Below are 16,269 nucleotides of genomic sequence, written 5' to 3'. Positions count from 1 at the left end.
ACATTGATAGTTGGTCTAGGACTGAGATAACATTTTATTTTGTGAAAAATAAAAAGGTCGGCGCGCGGTGGCATCATCCAATGGGGACCATGCCTAATGTCACACTACTAGATGTTGATTCCTGATTTGGTTTTATTCAACAATAACTCAATAACAAACTAACTCATTTTATAATTTAAAAAAAAAAAAAAAACCTTTGTTGGACATCCATGCATGCAACTTCCAATGTCTTATAAATTACTTTAGGAATTTTCCTAATTAATTTTATTATATCAGTGAAGAGTTCCGTCCTGTCACATATTAAAAAGTTAATTCCATGAATTGCATATTTATATTGGGAAAGAACACTGATATAATTAAAAATATATATATATATATATATATATATACAGTGAACTTTACGGTATTTATTACTATTTTGTAATATTCTTAAACAACATAAAATATTTAATAATATTTAAAATTTATTTTCTATACTTATTTTTTTAATATTTATTTAATAATTTAAACAATAATATTAAAAAAAGAAAATTCTATTTACAACTCACTTGTTGGCACATCAAATATGTTATTCTTGGGGCCCGTCAGGTATACTAAATATTTTATCTCATCTCATTTTATTATTATAATTTTTTAAAATTTTTATATAAAATATAATAAATAATTTAACTTTTTAAATCTCAATTCAATTTTTTTAAAATTTTAAAATATTAATAATATTATATTTAATTTTTTACTTTTATTTAAAATTATATCATCTCATCCACCGTTCAAACTTTCACCCTCTAAACTATCACCCAGTAGTTGTTGTTTTTACTTTCACTTTTATGTTGCTCATGAGACGTAGGTGCTAAAGAAGAAGTCGACGCCATTACGAACGAGAAGCCGGCAAATTCAAAATCTTCCTTCTTTTAAAAACAAAAAAGATGCAATTGTAGATTTTCGTTTTGAACAAAGAGGACGAATTATTTCCAATAATTGAAAAGAAAATTACAAATAATTAAAATCTTCAATTTTAAATAAACGTACAAACCGCTTTGCTTGCACTGTTACCACTGTGACACTGTCCCTTCTTCCCAGAGCCCTCTCATTGTCTGTCTGTAACGGATCTCGTCCCATACTTCTCTCTCTCTCTCTCTCTCTCTCTCTAAAGTTACTATTTTTACAGAGCCCTCTCTTTCTCTTTCTCCATAGAAGACTATCGTTTCTTTGAAATAAGGCCTCGTGAAGTGCATGTGAAGCTCGGGGAAAGATCCGGGACTTACCTCTGCTTTTGCTGATTCCGGTGATTAATGCAGCGTGTCCCTTCTTGCCTTTTTTCTCCTACTCTTCTTTCTTGTTCCCTTTATGTGATGTTACATCTAGTTCCTTTTGCTATCTCACCACCTTATCTAATTCTCTCCCTTCTGTCAAAATTCGTAATCTTTTAAGGGTTTTAGAGCAGGAGGGTTGAGATTACGGATTCTATTACTTCCCTGATTTAAAAACATCTTTAGTTTGCTCTGTTCTGAGTTTTACATGTTGAAAGCCGAGAGTTTCGTTTGTGCTTTGTAATCTCATGCATTGGACCTCAGGTGGTGTTTTGTGGTTGCAAGTTCTGCTTCTTGTGGAGTGGCATTTGAATTGTTACTTGAAGCTTGATCTTTTAGAATTAATCTTCTTGGGTCAAAGTTCTTGCAGCGCTAACTTTTTGGTTTTGTTGGTGGGTATCATATCATGCCTTTGAGGGAGAAATGGTCCATATAAAACCTTGGTTGCACTCGGGGGTAGTTTTTTTCCCCCCTTTAAAGTTTGGCTGTTATTGTTGAAATGGGGTTAAGGGATTTGTCACCGAGTGATGCGCGATCTCTAATTGCTTAAATTTCAGCATGAATGCGGGCTTTGCTGTACCATCAGTGAGATATTCTTGGTGGGTGTTAACTGTTTAGGAATTTTGTTGCTCCTTTAACGCCATAACTGTGAAGATTGGAGACATTAATTCAATAATAAAAGCTATATACTTTGATTTTTTTCTGCTATTGGGTGCATTGATGGTCTGATCATGACCAGAGCTGTCCACGATAGGATTTTGAAGGATGCCAATGGTGATACTGGTGATCATCTACGCAACCACATCCATTTGACAAATTGTATTCATTTGAAGAACCATATGCACAAGCATAGCCCCATATTATCCGATAGGTCTGTTGTGAGGGACCTGGTCGCCCTTCAGAGGTCAAGATCTCTCAGGGACCCTTCTGCAAGTCCTGCCTCTTGGCATTCAACTTCAGTTGTTGATCTACTCCCAAAGAAGGGTGAAAATGATTCCATGCTTCGGGAGGCAAGAAGGTCTACAGCAGCTGAGCACCGGAGAGAAGCTAGGAGAATGCCAGGAAGCTCGCCACCCTTAGCAAATTTAGCCACATCAAAAGTTGCTCCTGGTGAGGTTGGTGGGGGTAATGATGGAATAGCAGCCATCAGTGAATGTAGCAGCAAGAGTGGAGTTGGGAATGGTAGAAGAGTTAGGAGAGAGGAATCTAGTCGGAAGACTAGTAAGACTGATATTTTGGGTGGCAATGAGGAGTCTCCACTTGATCAAGATGGTAATGATTTGGAGAACTCTGACCTGAAAGATAGGAGAAGTAAACCAAGGGGGAAGCATATTGGAAATAGCCAGTTAAAGAGTCTCTCTGAGCAGTTGAATGCTGTTCATATGGATAGTGATGATGTAGCATCTTCTATCATCCGTCTTCATGGAAAACATTCTCGACCTGAGAAAACTATCAGGGAACCAGAATCCAGCATTCCTGGGTACTGCAGTGGGTTAAGTAGAGTCAAAAGGCACAAGTTTCGAGGTGCAAGAAGAACTAAAGCTCCTACAGGTGCAAGAGATATTGTAGCTCAGAATGAATTCAATCGGGGATTGTCTGCAGCATTTAATACATTAGCTCAGGATTCAGGCCGTCCTAAGTATTCCATGGAGGAGGGAGAAGAAGAATATATTGATTCAAATGTCCCAAGGGCTCCAAGAAATGGGTGTGGGATTCCTTGGAATTGGTCAATAATTCATCACAGAGGTAAAACTATTCTTGACATGGCTGGAAGAAGTTTGTCTTGTGGTCTGTCGGACTCAAGGTTAAAGAAAGGAGGTTCAACTGCCCATGGGAGAGAAATGTCTGACACACCAATGCCATCCGACTACTCAACCCTATCTACAGGATCTGATGCAGAGGCAATGCCTCTTCTAGTTGAGGCATCTGCATCTCGGGGAAGCACTGAAAATGCTGGTTGGATCCGTGAATATTCCGGTGAGCTTGGTATCTTTTCTGATAACTTGTACACACACGATGTTGATTCTGACCTTGCCTCTGAAGCCAGATCTGGGGATCAACGCAAGTTGAATGGCTATCGCAACAGTAGACACCGAAGTTTAACACAAAAGTACATGCCAAGAACCTTCAGGGATCTTGTGGGACAGAATTTGGTAGCACAGGCTCTTTTAAATGCTGTCATGAAAAGGAAGGTTGGATTGCTATATGTGTTTTATGGACCTCACGGCACTGGTAAAAGCTCCTGTGCCCGCATATTTGCCAGAGCATTGAATTGCCAATCCTCGGAACATCCTAAACCTTGTGGCTTTTGCAATTCATGCATTGCACACGATATGGGTAAGAGTAGGAACATAAGGGAAGTTGGCCCAGTTAGTAATTTTGACTCCGAGAACATTACAGAGTTACTCGACAATACAATTGTCTCCCAGCTGCCATCACAGTATAGGGTGTTTATCTTTGATGACTGTGATGCTTTGTCCCCTGATTGCTGGAGTGCCATATCAAAGGTCATTGATCGAGCTCTCAGACGCGTGGTTGTTGTCCTCGTCAGTTCAAGTATTGATGTTTTGCCTCATATAATCATATCCAGGTGCCAGAAGTTCTTTTTTCCAAAGCTGAAGGATGCAGATATTATATATGCTTTGCAGTGGATTGCAACCAAAGAAGATCTGGATATTGATAAGGATGCACTAAAACTCATTGCATCAAGATCAGATGGATCATTGAGGGATGCTGAGATGACTCTTGAGCAACTGAGTTTGCTTGGTCAGAGAATTTCTGTTCATCTGGTTCAGGAACTGGTAAGTTCTTTTTCACTTTTGATTTCACTACCAGAATTTGAATGTTATGCTGTTCATATATACTCTTTATGCTTGTTAATGTTAATCACATACAAAAAAATTGCAACCGAACATTTCTTGCTAAGAAAATTGGATGTTATTGATATCAAATAAGCAATTATATATCCTAGAGCACTTACAAAAAAAATTATATATCCTAGAGCAGAGGATCTTGATCTCTCTGTTCCTATAGCTGGTGGCTTCTTTATCATGCTCACTTCCTCAATCACAATGTCTTAACATGATGTCTTCATCTTGGACCAAAAGATATAAATAAGCTTGAAAGCTATGCTTGTAGATATCCATGGTGGCAGAACATGAAAAACTAAATCTGGTAGTGCTCGTCTGTGCCAATATTCCCTTAAGAAAGTTAATTATTAAAGCATGGCTGTCAGGTTTCCTTAAGGTATATGATGACATTGTAGCACCCTTCAACAGCCCCTGAACAATACCAGTTTCAAAACTTTCCACTATCAACTTTTGAAACATATCCCAACCCCTTACCTCCAGACTTATATGCAAGAATAGCCCCCTCTTTGGTACCAGATGGATTAGAACCATTAATAAATCTAAACAAATGAACATCAGATTGCAAAATCTGAGAAGGAAGTTGGCAGGAGAGTTCTTGGACTCTTCAACCCCATTAACCTAGGTCCCAGTCCAACCGTTACCCAAGGTAACTTCCTTTGGGTAGCTTCTCTTTCCCATGGAAGCAAATTTGGAGGAATAAGTTTCCGATGAGAGTGACTTTCTTTGTTGGACAGCAACTCTAGAGATCTTCAAGTGCTACAAGATTAGAAAGACGCACATGATTGTGGTGGATTTGTGTTGTACGTGGGTGAGGAGTGGGGAGATGACAGACTGTCTGTTGCTTCACTGCATGGTAGCTAGTGCTTTGTGGGAAACTATGTTTGGGGCTCAATTGGATTATGCCAAATAGAGTGGCAGATCTATTGGCGTGGTGGAGAGGCAGTTTCTGTAGCTCTAAGAGGGTTACTTTCTGGAAGCTGATTCGATCTTGTGTTATTTGGTGCATATGGAGGGAAAAGAACGACAGGAATTTTGAGGAATAGGAGAAGATAGTGGCAATGGCAAAAGTGAAGGATGTTTTCTTTAGAACCCTTTCTCTTGGATTGCTACCTGTTCTTTTTTCTCTTTTAGGATTTTTTCACTGTTTACTTTAGTTAGCTGGATAACATCCTTTTTTATTTCAATAAAACTTAACTTACAAAAAGAGAGAAATATGATGACTTTTCCAATGTTTTAATGCGAGCTTTTGGAGGAAGTGCTTGGTGCTTTTTTTCGTTCCCTAGGGGTTTTGTGGGTAAAAGATAGACATTTGTTGTCTGATATATTATATATATATATCAAGGGTTTTTGGATTTATGTCTAGGGATTGTGAGGCAAAATGTAGCAGATAATAGCTATTGGTGAGACATAGATATATGGAATGTTGGTTTTTTTTTTTTTTAAAAAATCATGCCATGCTCATGAGGATATAATATAAGAAAATGTTGTTATGGGGCTAGAATGCTTAGATTTTTTATAGGCATTATAATTTGATTTTGATTATGGGATCATTGATGCATATTTATTTAGGAGAATTACTCTTTATCGCCCTTAAACTACCGCTCTTTTGCAATGCGACTACCAAAGCTATCAAAATTATCACTTGATGCTCCAAACTACCGGTCCCTTTTCACTTTGGCCCCTTCTTAGATCTAACTGTTAAAATTGTGCCAAGCCACCTTTTTGTCCATCTCAATGGTTAGATCTTAACAACGGGGTAAATTACAAGTTATGTTTCAAGTTAAGCTAAATGACAACTTTAGTTGTTTGACGATCATATTGCAAAAAGAATGGAAGTTCAAAGCGGGTAATGTGTGATTTTCCCTATTCATTTTTTTGGCCTAATAGATGTAGTACAATGATGTGAATGAAATCGTTTTATAGTCATAGGTGTTTTTGTCACACTACAAAAGTGGTAGGCAAAATAATTGAGTATATCTTTGATGGACTATACAAGAACTAAATTAAATTATTGGGCCCTATTTATATTTACTTTTAGCTGTACATATCATAAGGGGAAAAAATATTTTACTACTAGTTGTTTAGTGTATCTGCTGTACCTCATGTTTGTTGGTATCCCATATAATTTTTTTTCTTAGAGTTCAAAGGTCTGGTGAGTTTTCCAATTTCTTTTAGCATGGATAAACACCTTTCGTTTGATTGCAGCTATAGTTTTAAAATGTACAAGTGTGACTTCATTTTCTTACCCGACACGACATAAAACAAGCTATTGTTGCAGGTTTTGACCTGAATCCATTTACACCAAACCCAAACCCAAACTTGCTTATTTTGGTGTCGGGTTCACAGGTTGTGTCACGTATTGCCACCATAGTGTCCTATCCTCTTTTTACTACCTTATCTTTGCCACTTTTTACATTGTATAAAATTATAAATACTCTCCCTTTTATCTGCACTCCTAATAACACTGTTTGTAGGCTTAGTTCAAGTGCTCATTTTTCAGTACTTGTGCTGGCATAGTTCACCCTTGCTTGGATAATTCTGACAGTTATCCCCACAACTGTGGCAACTTTGTGTCCTATCTGTTTTCCTACCCCACTGGCTTTCTTCACATATTATTAGTATTGAATATTCTCTATAATTATTGTATCCATGCCCCATGGTATACAGGATTTCTACCTGCATTACAACAGAAAATTATTTCTTTTTCCTTCTCTTTTTCAGGTTGGGCTTATCTCAGATGAGAAATTAGTAGATCTTCTTGATTTAGCACTATCTGCTGACACAGTTAACACGGTGAAGAATTTGAGAGTAATAATGGAAACTGGCGTGGAACCATTAGCGTTGATGTCACAGCTTGCTACGGTGATTACCGATATTCTTGCTGGTAGTTATGACTTCAAAAAAGAAAGGCTTAGGAGGAAGTTCTTTCGACGACAACCCCGTGAGTATAAATTTTACCATTATTACTAATTCGTCCATTTATCTACAAGTTATGGTGATGTGGTTTGTATTAGACCTCTGCAGGTCTGTTAATGTGAGCAAACGTACAAGTGTTGTTCATTTATAAGTTTGTTGAACCCAGTTTTGTAATCGGCCTCAGCCTTCCTTTTTAGTAATTAATTGTGCATGCCAACTTTTCATCTGTGGCACTTCTGATTCATGCTCAATCTGTTCTTACTGGTTGCAGTATCCAAAGAAGATATGGAAAAACTGCGTCAAGCTTTGAAAACTTTATCTGAGGCTGAAAAACAACTAAGGATGTCAAATGGCAAGTTAACATGGCTAACTGCAGCATTGCTTCAGCTTGCTCCTGATCAGCAGTACATGCTTCCTACTTCTGCAGACGCCAGTTTTAATCACAGTCCCATGGCCCTAGATGATGCTGGTGGAAGAGATTCAGCCAGGAGAATAGATGAGCATTCCAGGATGCCCAATAAGGGGAGAGGCTTGTCAACAGATGTCAGAGTAGAAAATCTCCTTGCTGGAAGTTCTGCTGATATCTGTGAAATTGGTACGCTAAAGGGTATTAGTTTAGAGAGAAAAAGACATGTTGGCACTGGTGTGGCTCATCAACAGACATCTGCATATGCCGCTGACATGTCTATGGTAAGTGGCAGGCAGATTTCTGGTAAAAGCCGTAGAGGAACTGAAGATATCTGGCTGGAAGTGCTTGGGAAAACTCAAATCAATGGCTTAAAGGAATTTTTGTATCAAGAAGGGAAGCTGATCTCAGTCAGTTTTGGTGCAGGTACACTCCAACATGCATTAAGAATCATTTACAAGTGCCATGATTGATGCACCACCATCACAGCTTCTATAGACTTTTCCACATTGCTAGATGGTTTTCACTTCTTTACATGATTTTCTTGTTTTTTTTTTTTTTTTCTCATTCCAGATATGTGTCTCCCGTATATGTCTTGTATACTTGGGTTGAGCCTTTTGCATTTTTATGAAATTTAATTAATTGTAAAAAAAAAAAATTAAAAAAAAAGGACTGAAAACTCTTGGTGCTTGTGAACCTGAAAAGTTTCAGGGATCAATTAGCTTCTGAAGACACACAATGTGAGGCTAAATTTGAAACTCAAAAAAGGCACTGACTGTAAGTATGCCAAACTCTCCGATTAGTTGAAATTCTCTCACTTCTTATAGCATTCAAGAGAATTGGTTTATTGTGAAAATAAACACCTTGGGGAGTCATCTAATTAAAAGATAATATAATATTTGGGAACTCCACGAAAGCCAAAAGATTATGCCTATGAGTTTGAGCCATATCATGTTATATTAACCACTCACATATGCAGTATATTTCCTATGTGGGAACTTAACCTTTTCTACATTCACGTGTGCATATAATCCACATGGTTTCTTTCTGTTGCCAGATTCTTTACCCAATTTTATTAACAAGAACTTTACATCCATTTCCAAGATTTGAAAAACAGACTTGCCTTGAAATACTTAAGGGCAAAAGATGCTTTACATAAAAGAAGATTTATAGGGAACCGTTCAATTTCTTTGATCCCATTTTTTTCTTTCTGACTCATGTTTTAAAATGTTATGATCATGTAAATCACCCATTTGACTTAACCTTCGGGTCTATCATGTCCTAAACTTTCGATTGTAGGATTGCTCCTATAGGCTTTGCCCAGTGCATCCCTCTGTCAATAGATTGGCTTCCTACTAGTGAAGGGGATGGAGTGCATTGCAAGAGAGATGGCCTTCTTCTGGTCATCATACATATGTATACATTGATGATCTCATCTTCGAGTGCTTAGTTTGTTTCTGAGATCAAAATCATGAATACACTGTGTTGGAGTGATGATGTAAACACCACTATGCATATAATTCAAAATGAGAAATGATATATACAAGCCCTAAATGCACAAGCCTCGCGCAAGCCCTTTATAAAAAAGTGGACCCCACCATGGAAAAGTGTGAAAAACTCACTTTTGCTTAATGGGGCCCACATTTTTACAAACGGCTTGTACATTTGGGGCTTGTACCTAGCATTACTAATTAAAAATTCACGTGGTAAAATTCCTCTGTGGGTTAGTTGATATCAACTTTCATTTATAGATGAAGATAAATTATTGATAGGAATCTGGGAGAGGAACACAACCCTAAATCATGTCAGCTGCCATTTGATGAAACAAGAAAGATGATCAGCGTTTCCTTCTTGCTTGTGTGTATAGCCTAGTGGTGTGTGGAATCTGGGAGAGGAACACCACCCTAAATCGTGTTGGCTGCCATTTGATGAAACAAGATAGACGATCAATATTTCCTTCTTGCTTGTGGGTGTAGCCTAGTGGTGTGTTTCCTCTTAAATAAAAGGAGGTTTTCATCCAATCCATGGGAAGCAAGCGATTTGCTTGGGCAAAGACAATCCTCATTGTGTAGCTGATAAACACCATTTGATTTGACTCATTGTTTGCCTCTCAACTGAATATCTTAATGGTTTGATGTGTACTTAACAAAATATATCCACTCTCCAGTTGGGATACCCTACCTCTTATTGCCACTCAAAAAAATATTAAAACTTGCTCTCATGATTTGTTAGCATGGATTAGTTTGGAAACTTTTCAAATTAGGTCGAGCTGATTCCAAATGCATTTCCAGTACAGTTAACTATCTTTATTTTGATTTGGAAGGTAGACTGATAGCATCAAAGCTTCAGATATTTTCAACTACAATACAGATTCTTTTCCTACCAGCAGAAGGTTTAAGCTGTATTCTATTCTTTTGCAAACAGTCCTTTGCTTTCCTTAGAGCCATTAAAGTAATTGATACGCTTCTATCCCCAATGTACAATTCCAATTGCTCTTTGTCATCCTGACTTTAGCATTATGACCCATTTATCTTAAATCTGCATGATCGGGAGTCTAGATTTAGTACTTGCATGAAGCTCTTTTTTTTTTTAGTTTACTTTTACATGCTATTAATGTTTTCCAAGTTTGTTTATATGCGTTTGTGAGTTTTAAATTACAATTTGAGAAACTCTTTCATTGTCAATTTATCATAAGATGTCTGCTGTATTTATAACTGTACTCAAACTAATTATCGAAACATAGTGTTTATTTGGCATTGGTCATGAGTTTAATCATTAACTTTTGGGTCCTAGTTTTCAGAAAATTATCATTTTTGGATCCTGTGGGTGGCAGACCACTTTCATTATATCTCAAGTGCTTTAATATCTGATTTTTCCTGTATATATTAAAGTTCGTTCTTCTTTTGAACTTGGCATTGCGGATTCTCACTATTGTATACATCTTATTTTAGAAACTCTAATGATATACAGTAGCTCTTGTACATTGTCTATCTGTCCAACTAAATCACAAAATTCTTGCAGCCCCGACTGTGCAGTTGATGTTTAGTTCGTACCAAACAAAATCAAGGGCAGAGAAACTTGGGGGGCATATCTTAGAAGCATTCGAGACTGTCCTCGGGTCCCCAGTGACAATTGAAATAAGATGTGAATCAAAGAAAGCTTCAGCATCTGGTGTGCATGTGCCTCTTATGTTGCCAGCTTCTGAGGTCAGCTTGTCTCAAATTAGAGATATCAATAGGGTCAGCACTCAAGCTCAGCTCTTGCAATCTGACAATTCTAAAATGGGGAGTGAAATTGTAGAAGTAGCTGCTTCTCCCAGGGGACCCAAGGGTAATGAACACATACATAATCTTGTAGCATCTGATAATAGAGGTTTGGGAGGTTCATGTGTTGGAGAAGCAACCATGGCTTCAGCCCCAGGAAGTAGGAAATTTGGGGAACAAAGTCAGAGCCAGAGCCTTGTTAGAAGCAAGGTATCTCTTGCCCATGTAATTCAGCAGGCAGAAGGATGTAGCCAGCGAAGGGGATGGTCAAAACGCAAAGCAGTTTCTATTGCTGAAAAGCTTGAACAAGAGAATTTGTACGTAATGCCATTCTATTATTCTTTATTGATATTATTTCATTTTACCTTAAGGAGTGACCAAATGACTTATCAAAGTACTAAATTAGACCCACAAGACTTTGATACCTTTACATGACTGGAACATTGGCTGTGAACTCCTTTGTCCCACCTACCTTATATACATCACTCGATAAGATGAGATGGATCATGACTTGTTAGAGACATGAAACCCTTAGATCTTGGTGTAATAGAAATGAACGTGGGTTATATGAAATTATTGTAAAAGCTCAATACCGTCCCCTCAATTCAGTAGTTGTGTCATCCTGTTGCTAGATCTTATTTGCCTAATCTTTGCAAATTACTGTATTGGGTAGTTTGAAAGAAAGGAAATAGTCAATGTTAAATATTATATTTTTTGAAAAAGAGGCCGGAAATTTATAAATTCTCAGAAGATATTTAAAAATATAGAGTACAAGGAAGTAAGAAAAGTAATTTTGACTTGCAAGTCGAGATAGAAATTGCTTGAACAAAAGAGTTGTCTACTTAAATTCAAAGTTGTTTGAAAAATGCACTGGTGAAAATATTTACTTGCTAGTTTAATATTTTAAAAACAATGGATCCTGTTTTCTGGAGATTATATCTTGAGATTCCTCATTTTCTGGAATGCAATAACAGAAGATCCTTTCTTCCATATTTCATGTTTATTTTAGTTTTATTATACATGCCGTGTAAAAAATGGATGAGTTTCCTAGAACCATAACCTGGATTCATTTTTTCTTCTTCAGCCAAAATAGAACTATTTCATGTGGAGCTTGGTATTGAGAATGTTTTGCACGCTTACAAGCATATTCCCTTCTGAGTTTGAATTAGTTCTAAAAATTCTTAAACTTACAGGAGACTGGAACCTAGATCAAGAAGCTTACTTTGCTGGAAAGCAACAAGAGTTACTCGTCGGAAGGTAATTCCTGATTGAATTCATGAAGACATTATCAATAAACATTGTTCAGTTTTCTTGCAACAAGTTAATTCCAGTAATGCTCTAATCTTTTCCTTGAATGGTATGGGGAGGCACAACATGGATCTGTCTGTCATGGGTTGTAAGAGGGAGAACCTTGGTGTGCTTGTTTTCAGTTATTTTCAAGGGCTACTCAATGCAGGATGGATGGGCAAAGGGTTCTTTACTATGTCTTGCATTATTAACCCTGTTATCTAGTACCTAATGCTCATCTTGCTTTATTGTTTATTGTGCATAAATGGTTTTAAATGTTTTGATTGAGAGCAACAGAATGGAAAAACTAGGATAGATTGAAGAAGAATAGCACTAGAGGTAGATTGATCAATGGCAAATTGGGTATTTATTTTGTATGATGGATATGCTGAACTTCATAGGGTTTGTGTTCTGCTGTACATATAAATTACAACCAGGCAGCCTAGGTGAATTATCAAAAAGTTGATATTTTGTAAGCCATACCCTTGGATCATTTCAGACGGCAAGACTCATAAAATGAGCCTGAGTGGGGGCAAACTATTGTTTAACCCACTTCATTGGTTTGATCATGGTCCATCACCCAATGATAATACTTCAACCAACACAAAGTACATCCTTATATGAATAATATGTCTATGTTAATTACATATAAAAAAGAAATATGCCTATGCTTATCACTTCTTGTCATCCTCATTCAATTTTTTCTAAACGGCAGGTATTATTTTCTTTCTAGAGCTATGCTTCATGTTTCTTTGAGGCCATATTAGGATTTCACTGTTCTTAGAGAAGCATTAGCTTAGTCAAGAGCTCATGTAAAAGAATGTTCTTATATGTTTAGTTTTTCAGTAATTGGTTGGACCTACCGCCAGTCATTACTGAGGTCATTTTGAATAAACTTTTGACTGTTGTCTTTACAAGATTTCCCCAAGTTAAACTATTAAGTTGGTTAAATTACACAGCAAGCCCAATAGTGTCTTTTTTTTTTTCTTTTCCTCTTATTCATTTCTAATTCCAGTATGAATAGCAGTTAAATAATGATTATGTTTTTGTGATCGATTTGAGGATGATGCTTATTCTTGATGGCATCTGCAGCTTTCACGTTTGAAAATCAGGACACAAAAGCCGCATTCGTTGCTGAAGCTTGTATCCTGTGGAAAGTGTCTCTCTACTAAATCTCCGAGGTAATGGTAAGAATAGAATTATTGGATGGATCAGAAGGGTTGATCCTGCTACCTCATTTGCATTCTTTATCTTTAGGGAGTTTCCTGGTGTTTACTAGGTTAGTTTATTTGTCAATTTCTTTTTCATTGAATAAAGATATGATTTATATCTGATGAGAATATGTAGGAAAGAAATTAGATTGTGCAGCCCTATTTTAATTATATTGTTAGGCCTTCTTACATTCAATCAATTGCAGCCTTGTATGATTGGTTGCAGTTTTCATTCCTATTCATTTTAGACACTTCTGCTTATAATAATTAGCCTGCGCAAGGCACTGCATAGGAAATGGGTTATTTTATAACTCTCTGCGTTACAATTGCCTACCATGACTTCTAAAATGGATGGAGAAATGTAAATAATCCGTGTATATAGAATTGTGAGAAGAGAACCGCTAGGGGTTGGCTCAGAGTGTACCACAAAGTGGCTGGGCTCCTCTGTCTATGTCATTACTCACTGCACAGCAACGCTGACCCATATCTAAGGTTACACATTGGTAATTGTCATTTCCCATTAATATAACAATAGGTAATTCTGATCATCAAGAAATGGGGTTGTTTTCGTGCACTCTTAGGAGATAATCTGACTGAGGCTTTTGATTCTGTTCACATCAGAAGAATGGCCTCATGAGGTGTTTGCGCATTGGTTAAACCTCTTGAGTTAAGAAACTAATGTTATTTGAAGGGGTATATGCAAACAGATTTTTGAGATCTCAATATCTAAAAGTCACCGATTGGTGTCACGTCTTGGACAAAGTTGAATTATGCAGCCTCTTCTCTGTATCTGAAGAATTTCAGCCTCCTTATGGGACTTTGTGCTGATATGTAAAGAAAAAAATGGGTTACATCCTGGACCACCTATCTTTTCTGCCAGCTACGTTTCATCAGTGCCTTTGAATCCTTTACCCAAATGGGAAATAATAATCTTTTGACGTGATTTAGAACGTTTCTTGACCAAACTCTCTGCTTTATGAGTATGAAATAAATGTGCTTGGCTTGGCACTTAAATCAGTTGGTCGAAAGGGTAATGAATCATGATATCCTTACCGCTCTTTTAAAAATATTTTACAATTTATTTTATAATCAACCAAGGTGATCATGCCACTTTATTAAAAAAAGAATTTTTATGTTTACACGACTAATCTTCATGGAATTGTAATAAGAGTTATAAAATAGTTGAAAAAGTTGATTTCGGTTTAGAGGTTTGATTGTAAAATAGGGTAAGCTTTGTCATTCTCTGTATGGCATTTTGTAAGCGGCGGAGTACGCCCAAGATTGTAGTCAGCAAAAGACGAGCTTTTATATTACAAGTAAAACGAAGGCAAATTATAAAGGCAAAAGACGAGTTTTCTGGTGTTTACTAGGTTAGTTTAATATTTAAGCCACTTCCCTCCATGGACATTGTACCGCCACAAGGGACTCCTCGTGAGACCCTTCGGTGGCTCGGGTTGGCCAAAATCATGCCGCTATGGAAGTGACATGTTCGTAAATAAAATAAAAAAATTATTAAGTAGTTTTAGAACACGAAACGAGTGTTACTTCTAACTTATCACAAGTCATGGTGTTAAACACATTTATTTTTAATAACATGGCGGCAATGTTCGTGCTCCGTGACAACCTGAAAAATTACTCAAATAAATTTATGATCGGAAAATGTAAAGAGGTTAATATTATCTAGCCTATAAGAACACTCTCTATGCATGGTTTGATTGATGAGAGATAATGAGCTCAAGTCTCTCTAAGAACGATGCTTAACAGATGAGACTCGTGCCTACGATCTTTGTACATCGGCTTAATACACTGGATTCATGGTAGGGATAACACTACACTTTACAGGATCTCCACGATCTGGTCTGGGTTCTTCAGTTCTCTTTGAAGGATTCTCAATGGATAAGGTTATTCATAAGATCATGCTGGAAAATAATTGAGAGTTATCAATGTCAAATTTTCAACTTTGGCCTTATTGAAATTTAAAAAAAAAAAAAAAGTGAAATAATTTCTGACCTAGGTGGGGGGATCTCTACCTGTTTTCTGGGGTATTCTTTTCCAACAGTAATGTCTACGCAAATGGTTTAATAACACATATAGCTGGCGACCCGCTCCATTCTGGACCCAAATTCCAATACTATTTATTGCTAGAAAGGAAAACTGCTTCTTCGTCTTCTTCCCTTTCGCTCCTTCAAACGGGCAGTCTAGACTTCCGGGTCAGTATTAATTGCTTGCAGATGGGTGACACTGACACATGTTATTTTAATATCAGTTTAAATTTTTGAATATTTTAAATGTAATAAATTTGAATTCTACTCAATATTTTATTTTATTTTATTAAATAATTTACATATTAAATTTATTTATTAAAAAAATATATAGTTGATATATCTGTATGAGCATGGTAAATGGTGTCTTTATTTTTATTTATTTTATTATACATTTGATTAATATGATTAGTTAAAAAATAATTGTACATATAATTTTTATTTTAATATTTTCTGAATTATGAATCAATTTTTTGTGAAATATAAAAAGTAAGATTCGGCGGTTTGAATATTACAAAGATAAGGTATGGTTCATGAATTCAAACCCCGGATATCCCTCGTACCATAATTCTTTGTCATCTTAACGACAATCAAGGAGTCAATAAAACATTAAAATGTCTGGACTCAGATCGTATATTCAACATGATTAGTCTTAAAACAATTACCCTCTAACCAAGTAATTAATTGCCGCTAGAAGTTGGAATTAGTGCGACAGTTTGAAAATGGCATTAATTTCTTATTATCCAACAAATTATTTTTTATTTTTTTTTATAGTTGTGTAAAATGTATCATAGTCAAGAGGTCTTAAAGCTGCATTTAGTTGTCAAGATAATCTCAAATTATTTGAATTGATATGTAAATTTAGTATTTTATGGATCTCATTAATACGTGTTTGAATGTAAATATGTTAAAATTTATGTTTGAATATATGAAATAGGTTGGAATAAGTTTAATTCTTTTATAA

General features: G+C 36.3%; 1 protein-coding gene across 2 annotated transcripts; it reads left to right on the top strand.

The window, feature by feature from the left end:
- Window positions 1-1,043: 1,043 nt before the first annotated feature.
- On the top strand, window positions 1,044-13,589 carry LOC122279353 (protein STICHEL-like 3). 2 transcript variants are annotated; one of them, XM_043089962.1, is made up of 6 exons: window positions 1,045-4,111; window positions 6,902-7,121; window positions 7,368-7,928; window positions 10,524-11,082; window positions 11,959-12,022; window positions 13,145-13,589. In XM_043089962.1, the coding sequence occupies exons 1-6, from the start codon at window positions 2,042-2,044 to the stop codon at window positions 13,235-13,237; spliced, it is 3,567 nt and encodes a 1,188-aa protein (XP_042945896.1). In that variant the 5' UTR covers window positions 1,045-2,041; the 3' UTR covers window positions 13,238-13,589. The 2 variants fall into 2 exon arrangements, 1 of the variants encoding a protein (XP_042945896.1); XR_006229590.1 differs by lacking the exons at window positions 11,959-12,022; window positions 13,145-13,589 and adding an exon at window positions 8,208-8,279 and having other exon boundaries at window positions 1,044-4,111; window positions 10,524-10,661.
- The last annotated feature ends 2,680 nt before the right edge of the window (window positions 13,590-16,269 follow it).

Source organism: Carya illinoinensis, chromosome 10, assembly GCF_018687715.1.
Source record: "Carya illinoinensis cultivar Pawnee chromosome 10, C.illinoinensisPawnee_v1, whole genome shotgun sequence".
NCBI lineage: Eukaryota > Viridiplantae > Streptophyta > Magnoliopsida > Fagales > Juglandaceae > Carya > Carya illinoinensis.
Note: the sequence above shows the minus strand (reverse complement) of the source record. Positions and strands in the feature narration are given on the sequence as shown.

Bases quoted from the DNA above. Each gene is read 5' to 3' on its own strand.
- LOC122279353 (XM_043089962.1), top strand. From the start codon at position 2,042: ATGACCAGAGCTGTCCACGATAGGATTTTGAAGGATGCCAATGGTGAT. The intron at 11,083-11,958 runs GTACGTAATGCC...TTAAACTTACAG, and splicing joins AAGCTTGAACAAGAGAATTT to GAGACTGGAACCTAGATCAA. The intron at 12,023-13,144 runs GTAATTCCTGAT...TGGCATCTGCAG, and splicing joins CAAGAGTTACTCGTCGGAAG to CTTTCACGTTTGAAAATCAG.